Here is a 23,707-nt window from a genome sequence, read left to right on the forward strand (position 1 = left end):
GAGACAAAGGGGGACCCAGGCGTCCGGGTGGGGGGGATGGGGGAGGCAAAGGGGGACCCAGGTGTCCGGGTGGGGGGTGGGGCAAAGGGGGACCCAGGCGTCCGGGTGGGGAGGCAAAGCGGGACCCAGGCGTCCGGGTGAGGGGGGGGGGTGGGGAGACAAAGGGGGACCCAGGCGTCCGGGTGGGGAGGCAAAGGGGCACCCAGGTGTCTGGGTGAGGGGGGGGAGTCGGGGGGGGGGCAAAGGGGGACCCAGGCGTCCGGGTTGGGGGGGGGATTGGGGGGGGGGGGCAAAGGGGGGACCCAGGTGTCCGGGTGGGGGAGGAAAGGGGGACCCAGGCGTCCGGGGGAGCACTGAGCACCCACATCCCCCTCCTTGGGTGTCCCCAGCTGTTTTTTGGGGGGTGGGGGGGGCAGCACCCCCATGTATGTGTCGTCCCCCACCAAGAACCGTCCCATAGGCACCTTTAAGTTACTTTATTAAGTGACAATGACACGGGGGGACACGTGTGTCCCCCCCCAACACCCACCAGCCGTGCGACCCCTCCCCCCACCCCCCCTCCCCCATATACAGGGGGACACGACCCCCCCCCCCATGTCCCCATTTGGGGACATTGACCGGGGTGGGGGGGGCAGAGCCAGCAGCACCACGGGGACATTGGGGACATGGAGGGAGGGGGGGTGACACAGGGGACCCCAGGCACGATTTGGGGGGGGGGGGGGGGGCGACACAAAGCTCAGTGTCCCCTCCCCCCCCCGTGTCACCCTGTCCCCAAGCACTTGGAGTGGGGGGGGGGGGGGGGAGGCACAACGTGGGGACCCCCCCATGTCACCCCACTGTCCCCAAACCTTGGGGGGGGACACCGGTGGCACCACATTAGGGGACACCCCCCCCCCCCCCATTGTCACCCTGTCCCCAACCCCCTATGTGGCTTTTTGGGAGGTGACACCTGTGCCCCCCCCCCCCAATGTCCCCAGTGTCACCTCCATCTGTGTCACCCAATCTGGGGGGGACACACCCCCCCCAGAGAGGTGACACTGGGGTGTCCCCCCCCCCATTCCATGTCCCCCTGTCCCCTTCACTGGGATGATGGTGACACTGGGACAGTCACATTTTGGGGAGGGGGGGGACAGAGCTGCCAGCCCTTTGTCCTTGTCCCCCATTTCCCCCCATTTGGGAGGCACCATTTCTTTTTTTGGGGGGGGGGGCCTTTGTGTCCCCCCTCACTTGGGAGGTGCCATTTCTTTTGGGGGCGGGGGGGGGGTCAGGTCCAGCTGTGTCACCCTGTCCCCAGATTTAGGGTGGGGGGAGCCACCCCTTGTCCCCCCCAACTTGGGATTTACCATTTCTTTTGGGGGGTTCCCCCCCCCCCCCATTCCATATCCCCCTGTCCCTTCACTGGGATGACGGTGACACTGGGACAGTCCCATATTGGTGGCGGGGGGGGGGGGGGGGGGGAAACAAAGACAACCCCATCCCCAGATTTAGGGTGGGGGGAGCCACCCCTTGTCCCCCCCCCCCTCACCTGGGAGGTACCATTCCTTTTGGTGGGGGGTTCTGGGTCAGATCCAGCTTTGTCACCGTGTCGCCCCCCACTTGGGAGGTACCATTTCTTTCGGGGGGGGGGGGGAGGAGCCCTTTCTGTGTCTCCCCCCACTTGGGAGGTACCATTTCTTTTGGGGGGGGGTGGTTCTGGGTCAGATCCAGCTTTGTCACCATGTCTCCCCCCACTTGGGAGGTACCATTCCTTTTGGGGGAGGGGGGGGGATCGTTAGGGGGGTAGGGGGAGCCCTTTCTGTGTCCCCCCTCACTTGGGAGATACCATTCCTTTTGGTGGGGGGGTTCTGGGTCAGATCCAGCTTTGTCACCATGTCTCCCCAACTTGGGAGGTACCATTTCTTTTTTTTGGGGGGGGGGTTCTGGGTCAGATCCACCTTTGTCACCGTGTCTCCCCCAACTTGGGAGGTGCCATTTCTTTTGGGGGGGGGCGGGGGGAGCCCTTTCAGTGTCCCCCCTCACTTGGGAGGTACCATTCCATTTGAGGGGGGGGTTCCCTGGGTCAGATCCAGCTTTGTCACCATGTCTCCCCCCACTTGGGAGGTACCATTTCTTTGCGGGGGGGTGGTTCTGGGTCAGGTCCAGTTGTGTCACCCTGTCCCCAAATTTCGGGTGGGGGGGATCCACCCCTTATCCCCCCCCCCCGGCCCCCCCTCACTTGGGAGGTACCATTTCTTTTGGGATGGGGGGGTATTTGCATTGGGGGGTTCCCTGGGTCAGGTCCAGCTTTGTCACCCTATCCCCAGATTTCAGGTGGGGGGGGGGGGGATCCACCCCTTATCCCCCCCCCCCCCCCAGCCCCCCCCCCTCACTTGGGGGTGCCCTTCTTGGGGGTGGGGGTCCCTTTGTGTCTCCCCCCTCACTTGGGAGGTACCATTCCTTTTGGTGGGGGGGTTCTGGGTCAGATCCAGCTTTGTCACCGTGTCTCCCCCAACTTGGGAGGTACCATTTCTTTTTTGGGGGGGGGAGGGGGGCAGCCCTTTCTGTGTCCCCAACTCACTTGGGAGGTACCATTCCTTTTGAGGGGGAGTTCTGGGTCAGATTCACCTTTGCGTGTCTCCCCCCACTTGGGAGGTGCCATTGCTTTTGGGGGGGGGCAGCCCTTTCAGTGTCCCCCCCTCACTTGGGAGGTACCATTCCTTTTGGGGGGGGTGGTTCTGGGTCACATCCACCTTTGTCACCCTATCCCCAGATTTCAGGTGTGGGGGGGGATCCACCCCTTATCCCCCCCCCCCCCCCAGCCCCCCCCCTCACTTGGGGGTGCCCTTCTTGGGGGTGGGGGGCTTGCGGGGGGGCCAGGGGTGGCTCTGGATGGTGAAGGCGTCCACGCTCATGGACATGGTCTTGGCCGGGATCTGGCTGAAGCGCTTCTGGTCCGAGTTGTACTTGAAGATGCCCTTGACCATGGGGAGGGGGACGGCGCGCGGCCCCCCCCCCCGCCAGCCGCCGCAGCTCGGGGGGGTCGCCGGGCTCCAGCGTGTACAGCGCCCGGAACTGGCAGCCGCCCTCGCGGAACAGGATCAGGAAGTGGTGGGCGCTGCTCTTCTCCACCTCCTGGGGGGGGGGGACATCATGGAATTAATGGGGGGACATGGGATTCATGGGGGGGGACATCATTAAATTAACGGGGGGGGCGACATTAAACTGGAAGGGGACACCCCAACCTGCTCTGCTCCACCTCCTGGGGGGGACATGGAATTAATGGGGGGGACATCATGGAATTAATGGGGGGGGACACCCTAACCTGCTCTTCTCCACCTCCCGGGGGCGGACATGGAATTAATGGGGGGGGACATGGAATTAATGGGGGGACATGGAATTAATGGGGGGACATCATGGAATTAATGGGGGGACATGGAATTAATGGGGGGGACATCATTGAATTAATGGGGGGACATCACAGAATTAATGGGGGGGGGACATGGAATTAATGGGGGGGGACATCATTAAATTAATGGGGGGGACACAGTTACATTGGGAGACACCCCAACCCTGCTCTTCTCCACCTCCTGGGGGGGGGACATCATTAAATTAATGGGGGGACATGGGATTCATGGGGGGGACATCATGGAATTAATGGGGGGACATGGAATTCATGGGGGGGACATTAATGGGGGACACAGTTACATTGGGGACACCCCAACCTGCTCTTCTCCACCTCCTGGGGGGGGGGGAACAGCGTTAAATTAATGGGGGACATCATTAAATTAATGGGGGGACATGGAATTCATGGGGGGGGACATTAATGGGGGACACAGTTACATTGGGGACACCCCAACCTGCTCTTCTCCACCTCCTGGGGGGGGACATTGAATTAATGGGGGGGGGACAGCGTTAAATTAATGGGGGGACATCGTTAAATTGATGGGGGGACATGGAATTAATGGGGGGGGACATCATTAAATTAATGGGGGGGGGCGACATTAAACTGGAAGGGGACACCCCAACCTGCTCTGCTCCACCTCCTGGGGGGGACATGGAATTAATGGGGGGGACATCATGGAATTAATGGGGGGGGACACCCTAACCTGCTCTTCTCCACCTCCCGGGGGCGGACATGGAATTAATGGGGGGGGACATGGAATTAATGGGGGGACATGGAATTAATGGGGGGACATCATGGAATTAATGGGGGGACATGGAATTAATGGGGGGGACATCATTGAATTAATGGGGGGACATCACAGAATTAATGGGGGGGGGACATGGAATTAATGGGGGGGACATCATTAAATTAATGGGGGGGACACAGTTACATTGGGAGACATCCCAACCCTGCTCTTCTCCACCTGCTGGGGGGGGACATGGAGTTCATGGTGGGGGGGGACATCATTAAATTAATGGGGGGGCATCATTAAATTAATGGGGGGACATGGGATTCATGGGGGGGACATCATTAAATTAATGGGGGGACATGGAATTCATGGGGGGGACATTAATGGGGGACACAGTTACATTGGGGACACCCCAACCTGCTCTGCTCCACCTCCTGGGGGGGGGACATTGAATTAATGGGGGGGGGACAGCGTTAAATTAATGGGGGGACATCGTTAAATTAATGGGGGGACTGGGATTCATGGGAGGACATGCAATTCATGGGGGGGACATAATGGAATTAATGGGAGGGACATCATAGAATAAATGGGGGGGACATGGAATTAATGGGGGGACGTAATGGAATTAATGGGGGGACATGGAATTCATGGGGGGACATCATTAAATTAATGGGGGGACATGGAATTAATGGAATTAATGGGGGGGACATCATGGAATTAATGGGGGGGGACATCATTAAATTAATGGGGGGACATCATTAAATTAATGGGGGACACATGGAATTAAATTAATGGGGGGACATGGAATTAATGGGGGGACATCATGGAATTAATGGGGGGGACATCATTGAATTAATGGGGGGTCATGGAATTAATGGGGGGGACATGGAATTAATGGGGGGGACATCATTAAATTAATGGGGGGGACATGGAATTAATGGGGGGACACGGAATTCATGGGGGGACATCATGGAATTCATGGGGGGGACATCATGGAATTCATGGGGGGACATCATTGAATTAATGGGGGACATCATTAAATTAATGGGGGGACATGGAATTCATGGGGGGACATGGAATTCATGGGGGGGGACATAGTTAAATTAATGGGGGGACATGGAATTAATGGAGGGGACATCATGGCATTAATGGGGGGGGGACATCATTAAATTAATGGGGGGACATGGAATTAATGGGGGGACATCATGGAATTAATGGGGGGGCATGGAATTCATGGGGGGGGAGATCATGGAATTAATGGGGGGACATGAAATTCATGGGGGGGTCATAATGGAATTAATGGGGGGGGACATGGAATTAATGGGGGGGGAGATCATGGAATTAATGGGGGGGACATGGAATTCATGGGGGGAACATCATTAAATTAATGGGGGGGGACATGGAATTAATGGGGGACATAATGGAATTAATGGGGGGGGACATGGAATTAATGGGGGGGACATCATTAAATTAATGGGGGGACATGGAATTCATGGGGGGGACATTAATGGGGGACACAGTTACATTGGGGACACCCCAACCTGCTCTGCTCCACCTCCTGGGGGGGGGACATTGAATTAATGGGGGGGGGACAGCATTAAATTAATGGGGGGACTGGGATTCATGGGGGGGAGATCATGGAATTAATGGGTGGGACATGGAATTCATGGGGGGGGACATCATGGAATTCATGGGGGGGACATCATGGAATTCATGGGGGACATCATTAAGCTGATGGGGGGACATCATTAAGTTAATGGGGGGACATCATTAAATTAATGGGGGGACATGGGATTCATGGGGGGGACATCATGGAATTCATGGGGGGACATCATGGAATTAATGGGGGGACATGGAATTCATGGGGGGGACATCATGGAATTAATGGGGGGACATGGAATTCATGGGGGGGACATCATGGAATTCATGGGGGGACATCATTGAATTAATGGGGGACATCATTAAATTAATAGGGGGACATGGAATTAATGGGGGGACATGGAATTCATGGGGGGGGACATAGTTAAATTAATGGGGGGACATGGAATTAATGGAGGGGACATCATGGCATTAATGGGGGGGGGACATCATTAAATTAATGGGGGGACATGGAATTCATGGGGGGGACATCATGGAATTAATGGGGGGGACATGGAATTCATGGGGGGACATCATTAAGCTGATGGGGGGACATCATTAAGTTAATGGGGGGACATCATTAAATTAATGGGGGGACATGGGATTCATGGGGGGGACATCATGGAATTAATGGGGGGACATCATGGAATTAATGGGGGGACATGGAATTCATGGGGGGGACATCATGGAATTAATGGGGGGGCATGGAATTCATGGGGGGACATCATTAAGCTGATGGGGGGACATCATTAAGTTAATGGGGGGACATCATTAAATTAATGGGGGGACATGGGATTCATGGGGGGGACATCATGGAATTAATGGGGGGACATCATGGAATTAATGGGGGGACATGGAATTCATGGGGGGACATCATGGAATTAATGGGGGGGCATGGAATTCATGGGGGGGACATCATGGAATTCATGGGGGGACATGGAATTAATGGGGGGGACATCATGGCATTAATGGGGGGGGGACATCATTAAATTAATGGGGGGACATGGAATTCATGGGGGGACATCATGGAATTAATGGGGGGGACATAATGGAATTAATGGGGGGGACATCATTAAATTAATGGGGGGACATCATGGAATTAAGGGGGGGGACACAGTTACATTGGGGACACCCCACCTGCTCTTCTCCATCTCCTGGGGGGGGCTAAGTGGGGGGGACATGGAATTAATGGGGGGGGCATTGAATTAATGGAGGGGATGCAGGGTTAAATGGGGGGGACATTAAACTTGGGGGGGACACCCCAACCCTGCTCTGCTCCACCTCCTGGGGGGGGGGACACATGGGATTCATGAGGGGGGACATGGTTAAATTAATGGGGGGACATCATAGAATTAATGGGGGACATCATTGAATTAATGGGGGACATCATTAAATTAATAGGGGGACATGGAATTAATGGGGGGACATCATTAAATTAATGGGGGGACATGGAATTCATGGGGGGGGACATTAATGGGGGACACAGTTACATTGGGGACACCCCAACCTGCTCTTCTCCACCTCCTGGGGGGGGGACATTGAATTAATGGGGGGGGGACATCGTTAAATTAATGGGGGGACATGGGATTCACGGGGGGGACATCATGGAATTCATGGGGGGACATCATTAAATTAATGGGGGGACATGGAATTCATGGGGGGGGACATCATTAAATTAATGGGGGGGGACACCCCAACCTGCTCTGCTCCACCTCCTGGGAGGACATGGAATTAATGGGGGGGATGACATAATTAAATTAATGGGGGGACATGGAATTCATGGGGGGGTCATCATGGAATTAAGGGGGGGGACATGGAATTCATGGGGGGGACATCATTAAATTAATGGGGGGACATCATTAAATTAATGGGGGAACATGGAATTCATGGGGGGGACACACATCATTAAATTAATTGGGGGACATCATGGAATTAATGGGGGGGCATGGAATTCATGGGGGGGGGGACATCATTAAATTAATGGGGGGACATGGAATTCATGGGGGGGGACATCAATAAATTAATGGGGGGGACACCCCAACCTGCTCTGCTCCACCTCCTGGGGGGGGGACATGGAACTAATGGGGGGGACATCATGGAATTAATGGGGGGGACATCATTAAATTAATGGGGGGGGACATCATGGAATTAATGGGGGGGGCATAATGGAATTAATGGGGGACATAATGGAATTAATGGGGGGGACATAATGGAATTAATGGGGGGGACATCATTAAATTAATGGGGGGACATCATGGAATTAATGGGGGGGACATCATGGAATTAATGGGGGGGCCATTAATGGGGGACACAGTTACATTGGGGACACCCCAACCTGCTCTTCTCCACCTCCTGGGGGGGGGACATTGAATTAATGGGGGGACATCATGGAATTCATGGGGGGACATGGAATTCATGGCGGGGGGGGAACATCATTAAATTAATGGGGGGACATCATTAAATTAATGGGGGGACATGGAATTAATGGGGGGGGACATCATGGAATTAAGGGGGGGACATCATGGAATTAATGGGGGGGCATCATGGAATTAAGGGGGGACATGGAATTAAGGGGGGGACATCATGGAATTAAGGGGGGACATGGAATTAATGGGGGGGACATAATGGAATTAATGGGGGGACATGGAATTCATGGGGGGGGGACATTAATGGGGGACACAGTTACATTGGGGACACCCCAACCTGCTCTTCTCCACCTCCAGGGGGGGGACACACAAGGGTTAAATGGGGGGGACATGGAATTCATGGGGGGGACATCACCCCCAGGGGTGTCCCCAGTGTGTCCCACTGTCCCCGTGTCCCCCATGTCCCCCTGTGTCCCCCATGTCCCATGTCCCCCCGTGTCCCCCATGTCCCTGTGTCCCCCCATGTCCCCCTGTGTCCCCCATGTCCCATGTCCCCCCGTGTCCCCTGTGTCCCTGTGTCCCCCATGTCCCCCTGTGTCCCCCATGTCCCATGTCCCCCCGTGTCCCCCGTGTCCCTGTGTCCCCCCGTGTCCCCCATGTCCCCCCGTGTCCCCCCGTGTCCCCCATGTCCCCCTGTGTCCCCCCATGTCCCCCTGTGTCCCCCATGTCCCCCCGTGTCCCTGTGTCCCCCCATGTCCCCCTGTGTCCCCCATGTCCCATGTCCCCCCATGTCCCCCGTGTCCCTGTGTCCCCCCATGTCCCCCCGTGTCCCCCATGTCCCATGTCCCCCCGTGTCCCTGTGTCCCCCCATGTCCCCCTGTGTCCCCCATGTCCCATGTCCCCCCGTGTCCCCCGTGTCCCTGTGTCCCCCCGTGTCCCCCATGTCCCCCCGTGTCCCCCCGTGTCCCCCATGTCCCCCTGTGTCCCCCCATGTCCCCCTGTGTCCCCCATGTCCCCCCGTGTCCCTGTGTCCCCCCATGTCCCCCTGTGTCCCCCATGTCCCATGTCCCCCCATGTCCCCCGTGTCCCTGTGTCCCCCCATGTCCCCCCGTGTCCCCCATGTCCCATGTCCCCCCGTGTCCCTGTGTCCCCCCATGTCCCCCTGTGTCCCCATGTCCCCGTGTCACCTGCAGCACACGCACCTTCTGGGGCTCCCAACCATCCCCAGGGTGTCCCAATGTCCCCGTGTCCCCCCATGTCCCCCTGTGTCCCCCATGTCCCATGTCCCCCCGTGTCCCCCGTGTCCCTGTGTCCCCCCATGTCCCCCCGTGTCCCCCATGTCCCCCCGTGTCCCCTGTGTCCCTGTGTCCCCCCATGTCCCCCTGTGTCCCCCATGTCCCATGTCCCCCCATGTCCCCCCATGTCCCCATGTCCCCGTGTCACCTGCAGCACGCGCAGCTTCTGGGGCTCCCAACCATCCCCAGGGTGTCCCAATGTCCCCATGTCCCCCCATGTCCCCTGTGTCCCCCATGTCCCCCTGTGTCCCCCATGTCCCATGTCCCCCCGTGTCCCCCGTGTCCCTGTGTCCCCCCATGTCCCCCCGTGTCCCCCGTGTCCCTGTGTCCCCCCATGTCCCCCTGTGTCCCCCATGTCCCATGTCCCCCCGTGTCCCCCGTGTCCCTGTGTCCCCCCATGTCCCCCTGTGTCCCCCATGTCCCATGTCCCCCCGTGTCCCCCGTGTCCCCGTGTCCCCCCATGTCCCCCTGTGTCCCCCCATGTCCCCGTGTCACCTGCAGCACACGCACCTTCTGGGGCTCCCAAGCATCCCCAGGGTGTCCCAATGTCCCCGTGTCCCCCATGTCCCCCCGTGTCCCCCATGTCCCTGTGTCCCCCCATGTCCCCCTGTGTCCCCCATGTCCCCGTGTCACCTGCAGCACACGCACCTTCTGGGGCTCCCAACCATCCCCAGGGTGTCCCAATGTCCCCGTGCCCCCCATGTCCCCTATGCCCCCATGTCCCATGTCCCCCCGTGTCCCCCGTGTCCCTGTGTCCCCCCATGTCCCCCCGTGTCCCCCATGTCCCCCTGTGTCCCCCATGTCCCATGTCCCCCCGTGTCCCCCGTGTCCCTGTGGTGTCCCCCCATGTCCCCGTGTCCCTGTGTCCCCCCATGTCCCCATGTCCCCGTGTCACCTGCAGCACACGCAGCTTCTGGGGCTCCCAACCGCCCCCAGGGTGTCCTGTGTGTGTCCCCAAGGTGTCCCCAGTGTGTCCCAATGTCCCCGTGTCCCCCGGGGGGGTGTTCCCCCGTGTCCCCCCATGTCCCTCCATGTCCCCCATGTCCCTGTGTCCCCCCGAGTCCCCATGGGGGCGTGTTTCCCCATGTCGCCCCGTGTCCCTGTGGTGTCCCCCATGTCCCCATGTCCCCCTGTGTCCCCCCATGTCCCCATGTCACCTGCAGCACACGCAGCTTCTGTGTTTCCCAACCACCCCCAGGGTGTCCTGTGTGTGTCCCCAAGGTGTCCCCAGTGTGTCCCAATGTCCCCGTGTCCCCCGGGGGGGTGTTCCCCTGTGTCCCCCCATGTCCCCCTGTGTCCCCCCGTGTCCCTGTGTCCCTCTGTGTCCCCATGTCACCTGCAGCACACGCAGCTTCTGTGTTTCCCAACCGCCCCCAGGGTGTCCTGTGTGTGTCCCCAAGGTGTCCCCAGTGTGTCCCACTGTCCCCGTGTCCCCCGGGGGGGTGTTCCCCCGTGTCCCCCCATGTCCCCCTGTGTCCCCCCATGTCCCTGTGTCCCCCCGAGTCCCCATGGGGGCGTGTTTCCCCATGTCCCCCCATGTCCCCGTGGTGTCCCCCCATGTCCCCATGTCCCCCATGTCCCCCCGTGTCCCCCATGTCCCCGTGTCACCTGCAGCACACGCACCTTCTGTGTTTCCCAACCACCCCCAGGGTGTCCTGTGTGTGTCCCACTGTCCCCGTGTCCCCCGGGGGGGTGTTCCCCCGTGTCCCCCCCGGTGTCCCTGTGTCCCTGGTGTCCCCGTGTCACCTGCAGCACGCGCAGCTTGAGCGGCTCGTTGACGCGGCCGGCCAGGCAGCAATGGGCCAGCGCGTTGTGGATGATGTGCTTGTTGGACTTGGCGCTCGGCTCCTTGTACAGGCGGGGACCTGCGGAGGGGACATCGGGGACGTTGGGGACACTGGGGACACTGGGGACATTGGGGACAGTGGGGACATTGGGGACACAGGGGACACTGGGGACATTGGGGGCATTGGGGACATTGAGGACATTGGGGACACAGGGGACACAGGGGACGTTGGGCACATTGAGGACACAGGGGACATTGGGGACACTGGGGACATTGGGGACAGTGGGGACATTGGGGACGTTGGGGACACTGGGGACATTGGGGACATTGGGGGCATTGGGGACATTGAGGACATTGGGGACATTGGGGACACAGGGGACACAGGGGACATTGGGGACGTTGGGGACACTGGGGACACAGGGGACATTGGGGACATGGGGTACATGGGGGACATCGGGGACATCAGTGACATTGGGGACAGTGGGGACATCAGGGACACTGGGGACACAGGGGACATTGGGGACATTGAGGACACTGGGGACATTGGGGACATTGGGGACACTGGGGACATTGGGGACACAGGGGACATAGGGGACATTGAGGACATCGGGGACATTGGGGACACAGGGGACATTTGGGACATCAGGGACATTGGGGACAGTGGGGACAGTGGGGACATCAGGGACACTGGGGACACAGGGGACATTGGGGACATTGGGGACATTGAGGACACTGGGGACATTGGGGACATTGGGGACACGGGGGACATTGGGGACAGTGGGGACATTGGGGACGTTGGGGACACTGGGGACATTGGGGACATGGGGGACAGTGGGGACATTGGGGACGTTGGGGACACTGGGGACATTGGGGACATGGGGGACATGGGGGACATTGGGGACAGTGGGGACATTGGGGACACAGGGGACGTTGGGGACATGGGGGACATCGGGGACATTGGGGACAGTGCGGACATCGGGGACACAGGGGACATTGGGGACACAGGGGACATTGGGGACATTGAGGACACGGGACATTGGGGACATGGACATAGGGACATGGGACAGGGACATGGGACACTGGGACATGGGGACATTGGAGACACAGGGGACGTTGGGGACATGGGACATGGGACAGGGACATGGGACATTGGGACATGGGGACATTGGGGACATGGGGACATGGGGACATGGGGACATGGGACATTGAGGACATCAGGGGACTGGGGACACAGGACATGGGACATGGGGACATTGGGGACATTGGGGACATTGGGGACATGGGGACATGGGGACAGGGACATGGGACATGGGGACATGGGGACATTGGCAACACAGGGACACAGGGACATGGGACATGAGGACATCAGGGACCTGTGGGACGGGGACATGGGACATTGGGGACATCAGGGGACTGGGGACACAGGACATGGGACATGGGGACATGGGGGTCATTGGGGACATTGGGGGACACTGAGGGACATTGGGGACATGGGACATGGGGACAGGGACATGGGACATGGGGACATGGGACATGGGGACATGGGACATTGGGACACAGGGGACATGGGGACATGGGACATGGGACATGGGGACATGGGACATGGGGACAGGGACATGGGACATTGGGACATGGGACATGGGGACACAGGGGACATGGGGACAGGGACAGGGACATGGGACAGGGACATTGGAACATGGGGACATGAGACATGGAGACAGGGACATGGGACATGGGACATGGGGACATGGGGACATGGGGACATGGGGACACGGGGACAGGGACATGGGGACATGGGACATGGGGACATGGGACATGGGACATGGGGACCTGTGGGACAGGGACATGGGACATTGGGGACATGGGAACACAGGGGACAAGGGGACCTGCAGGATGGGGACAGGGACACGGGGACATTGTGGGGATGGGTGACAGAGGTGACGTGGGGACACTCACCCGTGCACTTGGGGACACAGAGGTGACACGGGGGGGTGACACGGGGTGACAGAGGTGACACGGGGGGTGACATGGGGGGTGACATGGGGTGACAAAGGTGACATGGGGGGGTGACACTGGGGGTGACAGGAGGTGACAGGTGACATGGGACACTCACCAGAGTACTCGGGGACACAGGGGTGACACGGGGGGTGACACGGGGTGCCAGAAGTGACCCAGGGGGGTGACCCGGGGCGTGACCCGGGGTGACAGAGGTGCCATGGGACACTCACCCGAGTACTTGGGGACACAGAGGTGACACGGGGGGGGTGACACGGGGTGCCAGAGGTGACACGGGGGGTGACACGGGGTGTGACCCGGGGTGACAGAGGTGACACGGGGACACTCACCCGAGTACTCGGGGACACAGAGGTGACATGGGGGGTGACATGGGGTGCCAGAGGTGACATGGGGACACTCACCCCTGCACTCGGGGACACAGAAGTGACCCGGGGGGGGTGACATGGGGTGACAGAGGTGACATGGGGACACTCACCCTTGCACTCGGTGACATGGGGGGTGACAGAGGTGCCATGCGGCCACTCACCCGAGTACTTGGGGACACAGAGGTGACACGGGGGGGGTGACCCAGGGTGCCAGAGGTGACTCGGGGGGTGACACAGGGTGACAGAGGTGACAGGGGGGGTGACACAGGGTGACATGGGGTGACAGAGGTGACACGGGGTGACACAGGGGGTGACACTGGGGGTGACCCGGGGTGACAGAGGTGACACGGGGACACTCACCCGAGTACTCGGGGACACAGAGGTGACATGGGGGGTGACATGGGGTGCCAGAGGTGACATGGGGACACTCACCCTTGCACTCGGGGACACAGAAGTGACCCGGGGGGGGTGACACGGGGTGCCAGAGGTGACATGGGGACACTCACCCTTGCACTCGGTGACATGGGGGGTGACAGAGGTGCCATGGGACACTCACCCAAGTACTCGGGGACACAGAGGTGACATGGGGGGGGGTGACACGGGGTGACAGAGGTGACATGGGGGGTGACACGGGGTGTGACCCGGGGTGACAGAGGTGACACGGGGACACTCACCCGAGTACTCGGGGACACAGAGGTGACATGGGGGGTGACCCGGGGTGCCAGAGGTGACTCGGGGGGTGACACAGGGTGACAGAGGTGACAGGGGGGGTGACACGGGGGTGACCCGGGGTGACAGAGGTGACATGGGGACGCTCGGGGACACAGAGGTGACCCGGGGGGTGACCCGGGGGGTGACCCGGGGTGACAGGTGACCTGGGGGGTGACACAGGGTGACAGAGGTGACCCCGGGGGTGACCCGGGGGGTGACAGAGGTGACATGGGGGGGGTGACCCGGGGTGCCAGGTGACACGGGGACACTCACCCGAGTACTCGGGGCCCGAGGCGGGGGAGGAGGCGCTGGAGTCGTTGTCCCAGTCCCGCCCCGCGGGGACGCGCCCGGGGGACAGCGGGGCCGACGGGGACACGGCCCGGCTGGGGACACGGGACACCTGACCCCTGACCCCTGACCCCACTGACCCCCCTGAACCCCCTGACCCCAATGACCCCCCCCGAACCCCCTGACCCCACTGACCCCCCCCCGAATCCCCTGACCGCAATGAACCCCCTGAACCCCCTGACCCCACTGACCCCGCCGACCCACCCCTGACCCCACTGACCCCTGACCCCTGACCCCACTGACCCCCCTGAACCCCCTGACCCCACTGACCCCCCCGACCCCACTGACGCACCCCTGACCCCACTGACCCCTGACCCCCCTGAACCCCCTGACCCCAATGACCCCCCCAAACCCCCTGACCCCACTGACCCCCCCCGACCCCACTGACCCCCCTGAACCCCCTGACCCCACTGACCCCCCCGAACCCCCTGACTCCAATGACCCCACTGACCCCTGACCCCACTGACCTCCCCAAATCCCCTGACCCCACTGACCCCCCCGACCCCAATGACCCCCCCCAAACCCCCTGACCCCACTGACCCCCCCGACCCCACTGACCCCCCTGAACCCCCTGACCCCACTGACCCCCCCGAACCCCCTGACTCCAATGACCCCACTGACCCCTGACCCCACTGACCTCCCCAAATCCCCTGACCCCACTGACCCCCCCGACCCCACTGACCCCCTGACCCCACTGACCCCACTGACCCCCCCGACCCACCCCTGACCCCACTGACCCCTGACCCCACCGACCCCCCCTGAACCCCCTGAACGCCCTGACCCCACTGACCCCCCCCGAACCCCTTGACCCCACTGACCCCCCTGACCCCACTGACCCCTGACCCCACTGACCCCCCTGAACCCCCTGACCCCAATGACCCCCCCGACCCCACGGACCCCCCCGATCCCACTGACCCCCCCTGAACCCCCTGACCCCCCGGACCCCACTGAACCCCCCAAACCCCCTGACCCCAATGACCCCCCCAAACCCCCTGACCCCACTGACCCCTGACCCCACTGACCCCCCTGAACCCCCTGACCCCACTGACCCCTGACCCCAATGACCCCCCCCGAACCCCCTGACTCCCTGACCCCACTGACCCCCCCTGAACCCCCTGACTCACCCCTGACCCCAATGAACCCCCTGACCCCACTGACCCCCCCGACCCCACTGACGCACCCCTGACCCCGCTGACCCCTGACCCCACTGACCCCCCCAAACCCACTGACACCCCTGACCCCCCCAAACCCCCTGACCCCACTGACCCCCCCGACCCCACTGACCCCCCTGACCCCACTAAACCCCCTGACCCCACTGACCCCACTGACCCCTGGCCCACTGACCCACCCCTGACCCCAATGACCCCCCGACCCCACTGACCCCCCCCTGAACCCCCTGACCCCAATGAAACCCCGACCCCACTGACCACTGACCCCCCTGAACCCCCTGACCCCAATGAACCCCCTGACCCCCCTGACCCCACTGATCCTACTGACCCCACTGACCCCCCTGACCCCACTGACCCCACTGACCCCACTGACCCCCCTGCACCCCCTGACCCCACTGACCCCTGACCCCACTGAACCCTCCGACCCCACTGACCCCCCCTGACCCCACTGACCCCCCCCAACCCATGACCCCCCGGCCCCCCTGACACCCCCAACCCCTCACCCCCACCTTGACCCCTCCTTGACCCCACCCCCCGACCCCTCAACCCCCCCTGACCCCTACACCTTGACCCCCACCTCAACTTCTGGACCCCCCCAGCCCCCCCCCCATCACCCTTCCTCATGTCCCCCCCTGCCCCCCCACCCCCTCCTGCCCCCCCCAGCCCCTGACACCCCCAAACACCTTGACCCCCCCCACCCAGACTCTCACTCCCCCCACCCTGCCCCCCCCAGCCCCCCCCTCTCCGAGTCCCCCCCCCCCCAACCTGGGTGTCCCCCCCCTCTCCGAGCCCCCCCCTCACCTGGGTGTCCCCCCAGCCCCCCCCTCTCCGAGCCCCCCCCCTCACCTGGGTGTCCCCCCAGCCCCCCCCCTCCGAGTCCCCCCCCCTCACCTGGGTGTCCCCCCCCCGGCCTCGTGTCCCACCGTGGACAGGGACAGGGAGCTCTGGGAATAGACCTTGGACAGCCGGGAGCCTGGGGGGGACACGTGTCACGGGGGGGGGGACACGGGGACACAGGGACCCCCCCCGGTGTGTCCCCCAGTGTCCCCGCCCTGGCCTGAGGAGCCATTGGGGGTCTATGTCCCCCCCCCCACCCCCACCCATGTCCCTCCACACATGTCCCCAATGGCCCCATGTCCCCAGTGTCCCCCCATGTCCGCCCATGTCTCCAATGTCCCCCCATGTCCCCATATCCCCAATGTCCCCCCATATCCCCCATGCCCCCCATGTCCCCACGTCCCCATGTCCCCAACGTTCCCCATGTCCTCCATGTCCCCTCCATGTCCCCCATGTCCCCAGTGTCCCCTAAATGTCTCCATGTCCCCATATCCCCAATGTCCCCCCATGTCCTCCATGTCCCCGCCATGTCCCCCATGCCTCCCATGTCCCCATGGCCCCAATGTCCCCCACATCCCCCATGTCCCCAATGTCCCCTAAATGTCTCCATGTCCCTCCCAAGTCCCCCATGTCCCCCCATATCCCCATGTCCCCCCATGTCCCCCATGCCCCACATGTCCCCATATCCCAAATGTTCCCCCATATCCCCCATGCCCCCCATGTCCCCACGTTCCCCATGTGCCATGTCCCCCCATGTCCCCATATCCCCAATGTCCCCCCATGTCCCCAGTGTCCCCCCATGTCCCCACATCCCCCCCATGTCCCCAATGTCCCCCCATGTCCCCAGTGTCCCCCCATGTCCCCACGTCCCCCCCATGTCCCCAATGTCCCCCATATCCCCATATCCCCAATGTCCCATGTCCCCAGTGTCCCCCATGCCCCCCATGCCACCAATGTCCTCTAAATGTCTCCATGTCCTCCCCAAGTCCCCCATATCCCCATGTCCCCAATGCCCCCCACGTCCCCCCCATGTCCCCAATGTCCCCCATGTCTCCAATATCCCCTAAATGTCTCCATGTCCCCCCTGCCCCCCATGTCCCCAATGTCCCCTAAATGTCTCCATGTCCCCAATGTCCCCCATGCCTCCCATGTCCCCATATCCCCAACGTCCCCCCCAAGTCACCCATGTCCCCAATGTCCCCCATATCCCCAATGTCCCCCCATGTCCCCAATGCCCCCCATGTCCCCATATCCCCAATGTCCCCCCATGTACCCCATGTCCCCATATCCTCAATGTCCCCCCATATCCCCCATGTCCCCCCCATGTCCCCATGTCCCCCAATCCCCAATGTCCCCCCATGTCCCCCATGCCCCACATGTTCCCCACATCCCCCATGCCCCCACGTCCCCATGTCCCCCCATGTCCCCCATGTCCCCATGTCCCCCATGCGCCCCATGTCCCCAATGTCCCCCACATCCCCCCCATGTCCCCATGTCCCCCATTCCCCTCCTGTCCCCATGTCATGTCCCCCATGTCCCCATGTCCCCCCATGTCCCCATGTCCCCCCATGTCCCCCATGTCCCCATGTCCCCCATGCGCCCCATGTCCCCAATGTCCCCCACATCCCCCCCATGTCCCCATGTCCCCCATTCCCCTCCTGTCCCCATGTCATGTCCCCCATGTCCCCATGTCCCCAACGTACCCAGCAGCCCCTTGTGCGTGGCGGCGTTGAGGGCGGAGTCGTCGCAGGCGCGGGGCCGCGGGGCCCGCGGTGGGGGGGTCCGCGGGAGGGGGGTCCCCGGGGGGGGCCCCGGGGGGGTCTCAGCACCTTGTCCAGCTCGTCCATCAGCTTCAGCTGCTGCCGCCGCTCGTACTCCTGGCGCGTGAACCCCCCCCGGCGGGAACCCCCCTCCTCCGCGGGGGGGCGCGGGGGGGCGGGGGCGTCCCTGGGGAGGGAAGGGACAGGGGGTGAGACCCCCCAGCACCCACCCTGCACCCCTTTGGGGGGGACATGGGGTGAGATCCCCACTGTGCATCCTTGGGGGGGACATGGGGTGAGACCGGGGACATGGGGTGAGACCCCCCCCCCGCCCACTGCACCCTTGGGGTCACATGGGGTGAGACCCCCCAGCACCCACCCTGCTCCCTTGGGGGGGACATGGGGTGACACCCCCGCCCACTGCACCCTTGGGTGGGATATGGGGTGACACCCCCCCCCCCCACTGCACCCTTGGGGTTACATGGGGTGAGACCCCCCCTTGCACCCTGGGGTGGGGGGAGAAATGGGTGAGACCCCCACCCCTCTGAACCCCCCCTGGGAGGAGTGGATGATGGGACAGACCCCCCCCCCCCAATCCCCCAAACCCTGTCCCCTCACCCAGACCCCCAGGGGTGTCCCCGGGGGTGTCCCCACGGGGGGTGTCCCCACGGGGGGTGTCCCCAGGGGGTGTCCCCAAGGGGGTGTCCCCTCACCTGGGCGGGTCCCCCCCCGACTGGTGTCGCTGTCTCGTCTCCTCCCGGTGCCGCTGGCGCTCCAGGAAACCCGCCCGGCGCGGGGACACGGGGACATCGGGGGGACACTCGTCCTGGGGACATCGAGGGGACATTGGGACATCCTCCCATCCCACTGTCCCCACATCCTCCCATTGTCCCCATGTCCCCCATTGTCCCCCCATCCCACTGTCCCCACATCCCACTGTCCCCATGTCCCCCATTGTCCCCATGTCCCCCCATCCCACTGTCCCCACATCCTCCCATTGTCCCCATGTCCCCCCATTGTCCCCCCATCCCCCCATTGTCCCCACATCCCATTATCCCCATGTCCCCCCATTGTCCCCATGTCCCCCCATTGTGCCCACATCCTCCAATTGTCCCCACATTTTCCCATGTCCCCCCACTGTCCCCACATCCCATTGTCCCCATGTCCCCCATTGTCCCCATGTCCCCCCCCACTGCCCCCACATCCCATTGTCCCCATGTCCCCACATCCCATTATCCCCTATGTCCCCCCATTGTCCCTACATCCCATTATCCCCATGTCCCCCTGTCCCCCCACTGCCCCCACATCCCATTATCCCCACATCCCCCATTGTCCCCCTGTCCCCCCACTGTCCCCCCATCCCACCATTCCCCCATTGTCCCCCTGTCCCCCCATCGTCCCTCTGTCCCCCCATTGTCCCCCCGTCCCCCCATCGCCCCCGTACCGTGAAGAAGAACCCCATGCTGCTCCGTGGGTCTCTGCCGCCCCCCCCTTGCGTGGGGGACCCCTCCAGCGAGTCCCCCAGCCCTTCCTCCTCCTCCTCTTCGTCCTCGTCCCCATGTGTCACCGTCACCTCCCGCCGCTCCCCGGGGGACGACGCGTCGCTGGTGCCATCGCCGGACACGCGTGGGGTCCCCACGGGGCGCGGGGCATCCGTGACCCCCCCAGTCCCCAATTCGGGGGGCTCAGGCGAGTCAGGGGGGGGCGGTTTTCCCACCACCGCCCCCGCTTTGTTGTCACCGTCCCCACTGTCCCCATTGTCCCCAATGTCATCATCGAAATGAATGGAGCAGCGCGTCTGCACGGGGACGCTGCTGGGGGAGAAGCGGCGGAGGTGGGGCAGCGTATCCACGTCGTGGGGGGGGGTCAGCACCCGATTTAAAGGGGGCAGCTTCAATTCCACGGGGCGCGCCCGCCGGGGGCTGCGTGGGGCCGCCGGGGGGGGCGGCGGCGTTTTGCTTGGGGGCGTCCCCCCCGCTTTGCGAGCCGGAGAGGGCGACCCCGGCGTTTTGGTAGCGCCCGGGGTCCCCCCTCTCGGCGGCGGCGGCGTTGGTACGGTCCCCCCTTGAGACTTCGCCACCGGGATGATCCACGCGTGGCCGGCGGGGGAGTCGCGGAGCAAGCGTTGCTGTTGGCGACTCAACCGCTCCATGTCCGACTGTAGCGAGTCAAGCGCCGAGCTCAATTTGGCAACAGCCGCTTCGTACCGTGGCGTCGGCACAACCGGGGGGGCGAACGTCACTTGTTTCTTATCCCTGGAAGCTTCGCCCCCCCCCGCGTCCTCCTCATGGTCTGCCCCGTGCAGCTGAAGGAAGGCGCTGCGCCCCAGGCGCTGCCTGTGCTTGGCAAAAATGGCCTCGATGCGGCGCTTCTGCGCCTCGATGGCGCGTCGTTTCTCCTCCAAACGGGCCCCCAGTTGGCTCATCTCGGCGCTCAAGCCTTCGGGGGGACCCCCCGAGATGTTCTGGGGGGGGTAAGTTTGGGGGGACCCCCCGCTTAAAGCGGGAACCCCCCCTATTGGGGTGACAGGAATGGCGGCCTCCTCCAGTTTCTTCTTGCGCTCGGCGAAGTTGGTCATGGTGCGGGGGGGGGGGGGCGCGGATAATGGGGTTTTGGGGGGGTCTGGGGGGTTTTGGGGGTCGGGGAGATCAATGAGGGGGTCGATATTGGTGGGGGGGTCCCCGATATTGGTGGGGGGGGTCTGGGGAGTGAAGGTAAAAGGCATCGGGGGCCCCGTCGGGGAGGAGGCGCTCTGAAGCGCCTCTTCAATACTGGGGGGCGGTTCTGGGGGGCTGGGGGGGAATTTATGGGGGAGGGGGGGGTGGTGGTGGCGGGGGGGGCAGCGGCCAGGCTGTCGCTACTGGCCGAGCGGGGTAAGGGGTCGCGGGACCCCCCCGAAATTAAGGGGTTCTTGCCCATGACGATGTCGACGTCGCTGTCCAAACCGAAGGGGATGCTGAAGGACACGGCTTGGGACAGGGGGTGGCTGTGGGGGGCAAGGGGGGGTGGTTATGGGGCTGCCCCACATCTCCCCCCCCATCACCACCAGAATAACCCCATGGTAATGGGTTTGCCCCTTCCCCCCCCCCCGCCCCATATCCCCATCTGGGGAGCTGCACCCGCATAGCACCCCAAATCTGCCCCATGACCCCCCCCATCCACTGGGACCCCCAGATCTGCCCCACACCCCCCCTCAGAACCAAATATCTGCCCCCCCCCCCCCAGACCTCCAGACCTCACCCCCCCGGAACCCCCATATCTGCCCCCAGCACCCTCAGACCCCCATATCTGCCCCCCCAGACCTCCAGACCCCCACCCCCAGGACCCCCAGATCTGCCCCACACCCCCCCTCAGAACCAAATATCTGGCCCCCCCCCAGACCTCCAGACCCCACCCCCCAGGACCCCCATATCTGCCCCCAGCACCCTCAGACCCACATATCTGCCCCCCCTCCAGACCCCCCACAACCCCCATATCTGCCCCTCAGACCCCCATATCTGCCCCCCCAGACCTCCAGACCCCCATATCCGCCCCCCAGCACCCTCAGACCCCCCACCCCCTGGGACCCCCATATCTGCCCCCCCAGACATCCAGACCCCCATATCTGCCCCCAGCACCCCCAGACCCCCATATCTGCCCCCCCAGACCTCCAGACCCCCATATTTGCCCCCCAGCACCCTCAGACCCACATATCTGCCCCCTCCAGACCCCCCCACCCCCGGACCCCCATATCTGCCCCCCCCAGACCTCCAGACCCCACCCCCGGCACCCCCATATCTGCCCCCCCCAGACCTCCAGACCCCAATAGCTGCCCCCAGCACCCTCAGACCCACATATCTACCCCCCCAGACCTCCAGACCCCCCCACCCCCGGGACCCCCATATCTGCCCCCCCAGACATCCAGACCCCATATCTGCCCCCAGCACCCCCAGACCCCCATATTGCCCCCCAGACCTCCAGACCCCATATTTGCCCCCCAGCACCCTCAGACCCACATATCTGCCCCCCCAGACCCCCCACCCCCGGGACCCCCATATCTGCCCCCCCAGACCTCCAGACCCCACCCCCGGCACCCCCATATCTGCCCCCCCAGACCTCCAGACCCCAATAGCTGCCCCCAGCACCCTCAGACCCACATATCTACCCCCCCAGACCTCCAGACCCCCCCACCCCCGGGACCCCCATATCTGCCCCGCCCCCGTCAGACCCCCATATCTGCCCCCCAGACCTCCAGACCCCCATATTTGCCCCCAGCACCCTCAGACCCCCATATCTGCCCCCCCAGACCCCCGCCCCCGGGACCCCCATATCTGCCCCCCCCCCCCGTCAGACCCCCATATCTGCCCCCCAGACCTCCAGACCCCCATATTTGCCCCCCAGCACCCTCAGACCCCCATATCTGCCCCCCCCAGACCCCCCACCCCCGGGACCCCATATCTGCCCCCCCCAGACCTCCAGACCCCACGCCCGGCACCCCCATATCTGCCCCCTCCAGACCCCAATAGCTGCCCCCCCCAGCACCCTCAGACCCCCATATCTGCCCCCCAGCCCCCCTCAGACCCACATATCTGCCCCCCCAGCACCCAAACCCCCTTCCCCGACGTCTGGGACCCCCAGATCTGCCCCCCAGATCTGCCCCCCCCAGATGTGCCCCCCTCACCTGAGTGGTTTCTTGCTCCAGCCTTTGGTGAAGCTGTCGCCGTGGGGCAGGGACGGGGAGTGGGGCAGCGTGCCTGGGGGGGGCACAGGGTCACCCTATAGCCCCCCCAAGACCCTCCCCCCCCCAGCACAGCCCCATAAACCGTCAGTGCCCCCCCAAAATACCCCCCAGCTCTGTGCCCTGCCCCCCCCCAGTATCCCCAGTTGCTCCCCCCAAAGACCCCCCCAGGTCCCCCAAACCAAATGACCCCCCCCCTTGAGACCAAAGACCCCCCCCAGTGCCCCCCCCAACCCAGTGACCCCCCAAACCCCAATGACCCCCTGGAACCACCCAGAGTCCCCCAAACCCCTATGACCCCCCCCCAGAGCCCCCCCAAGGTCCCCCAAATCAAATGACCCCCCCCAGGGTCCCCCCAAACCCTTGAGACCAAGAACCCCCCAGTGCCCCCCAAACCCAGTGACCCCCCAAACCCAAATGACCACCTAGTGGCCCCCCAAACCCAGTGACCCCCAAACCAAATAACCCCCCCAAACCAAATGACCCCCTAGAGCCCAAGTGCCTCCCCAAACCAAATGACCCCTAGAGCCAAGTGCCCCCCCAAACCAAATGACTCCCCAAACCCCAATGACCCCCCCAGTGCCCCC

At 62.9% G+C, this 23,707-nt stretch overlaps 1 protein-coding gene across 1 annotated transcript in view; it reads right to left on the bottom strand.

Annotated features, from left to right (window-relative positions):
- Positions 1-2,708: 2,708 nt before the first annotated feature.
- Positions 2,709-23,707, bottom strand: part of LOC309452870 (calmodulin-regulated spectrin-associated protein 3-like) — a gene marked incomplete at its 5' end in the record, with an annotated part of 34,205 nt that continues 13,206 nt past the window's right edge. The window contains 12 exon segments of the mRNA XM_082077530.1: positions 2,709-2,993; positions 2,995-3,111; positions 11,158-11,276; positions 14,563-14,619; positions 14,622-14,672; positions 16,698-16,779; positions 18,347-18,590; positions 19,117-19,229; positions 19,848-20,963; positions 21,097-21,155; positions 21,265-21,389; positions 23,064-23,136. Of these exon segments, the coding sequence (XP_081933656.1) occupies positions 2,808-2,993; positions 2,995-3,111; positions 11,158-11,276; positions 14,563-14,619; positions 14,622-14,672; positions 16,698-16,779; positions 18,347-18,590; positions 19,117-19,229; positions 19,848-20,963; positions 21,097-21,155; positions 21,265-21,389; positions 23,064-23,136 (2,342 nt within the window).

This window comes from Streptopelia decaocto (genome assembly GCF_964273445.1).
Source record: "Streptopelia decaocto genome assembly, contig: HAP1_SCAFFOLD_1360, whole genome shotgun sequence".
NCBI lineage: Eukaryota > Metazoa > Chordata > Aves > Columbiformes > Columbidae > Streptopelia > Streptopelia decaocto.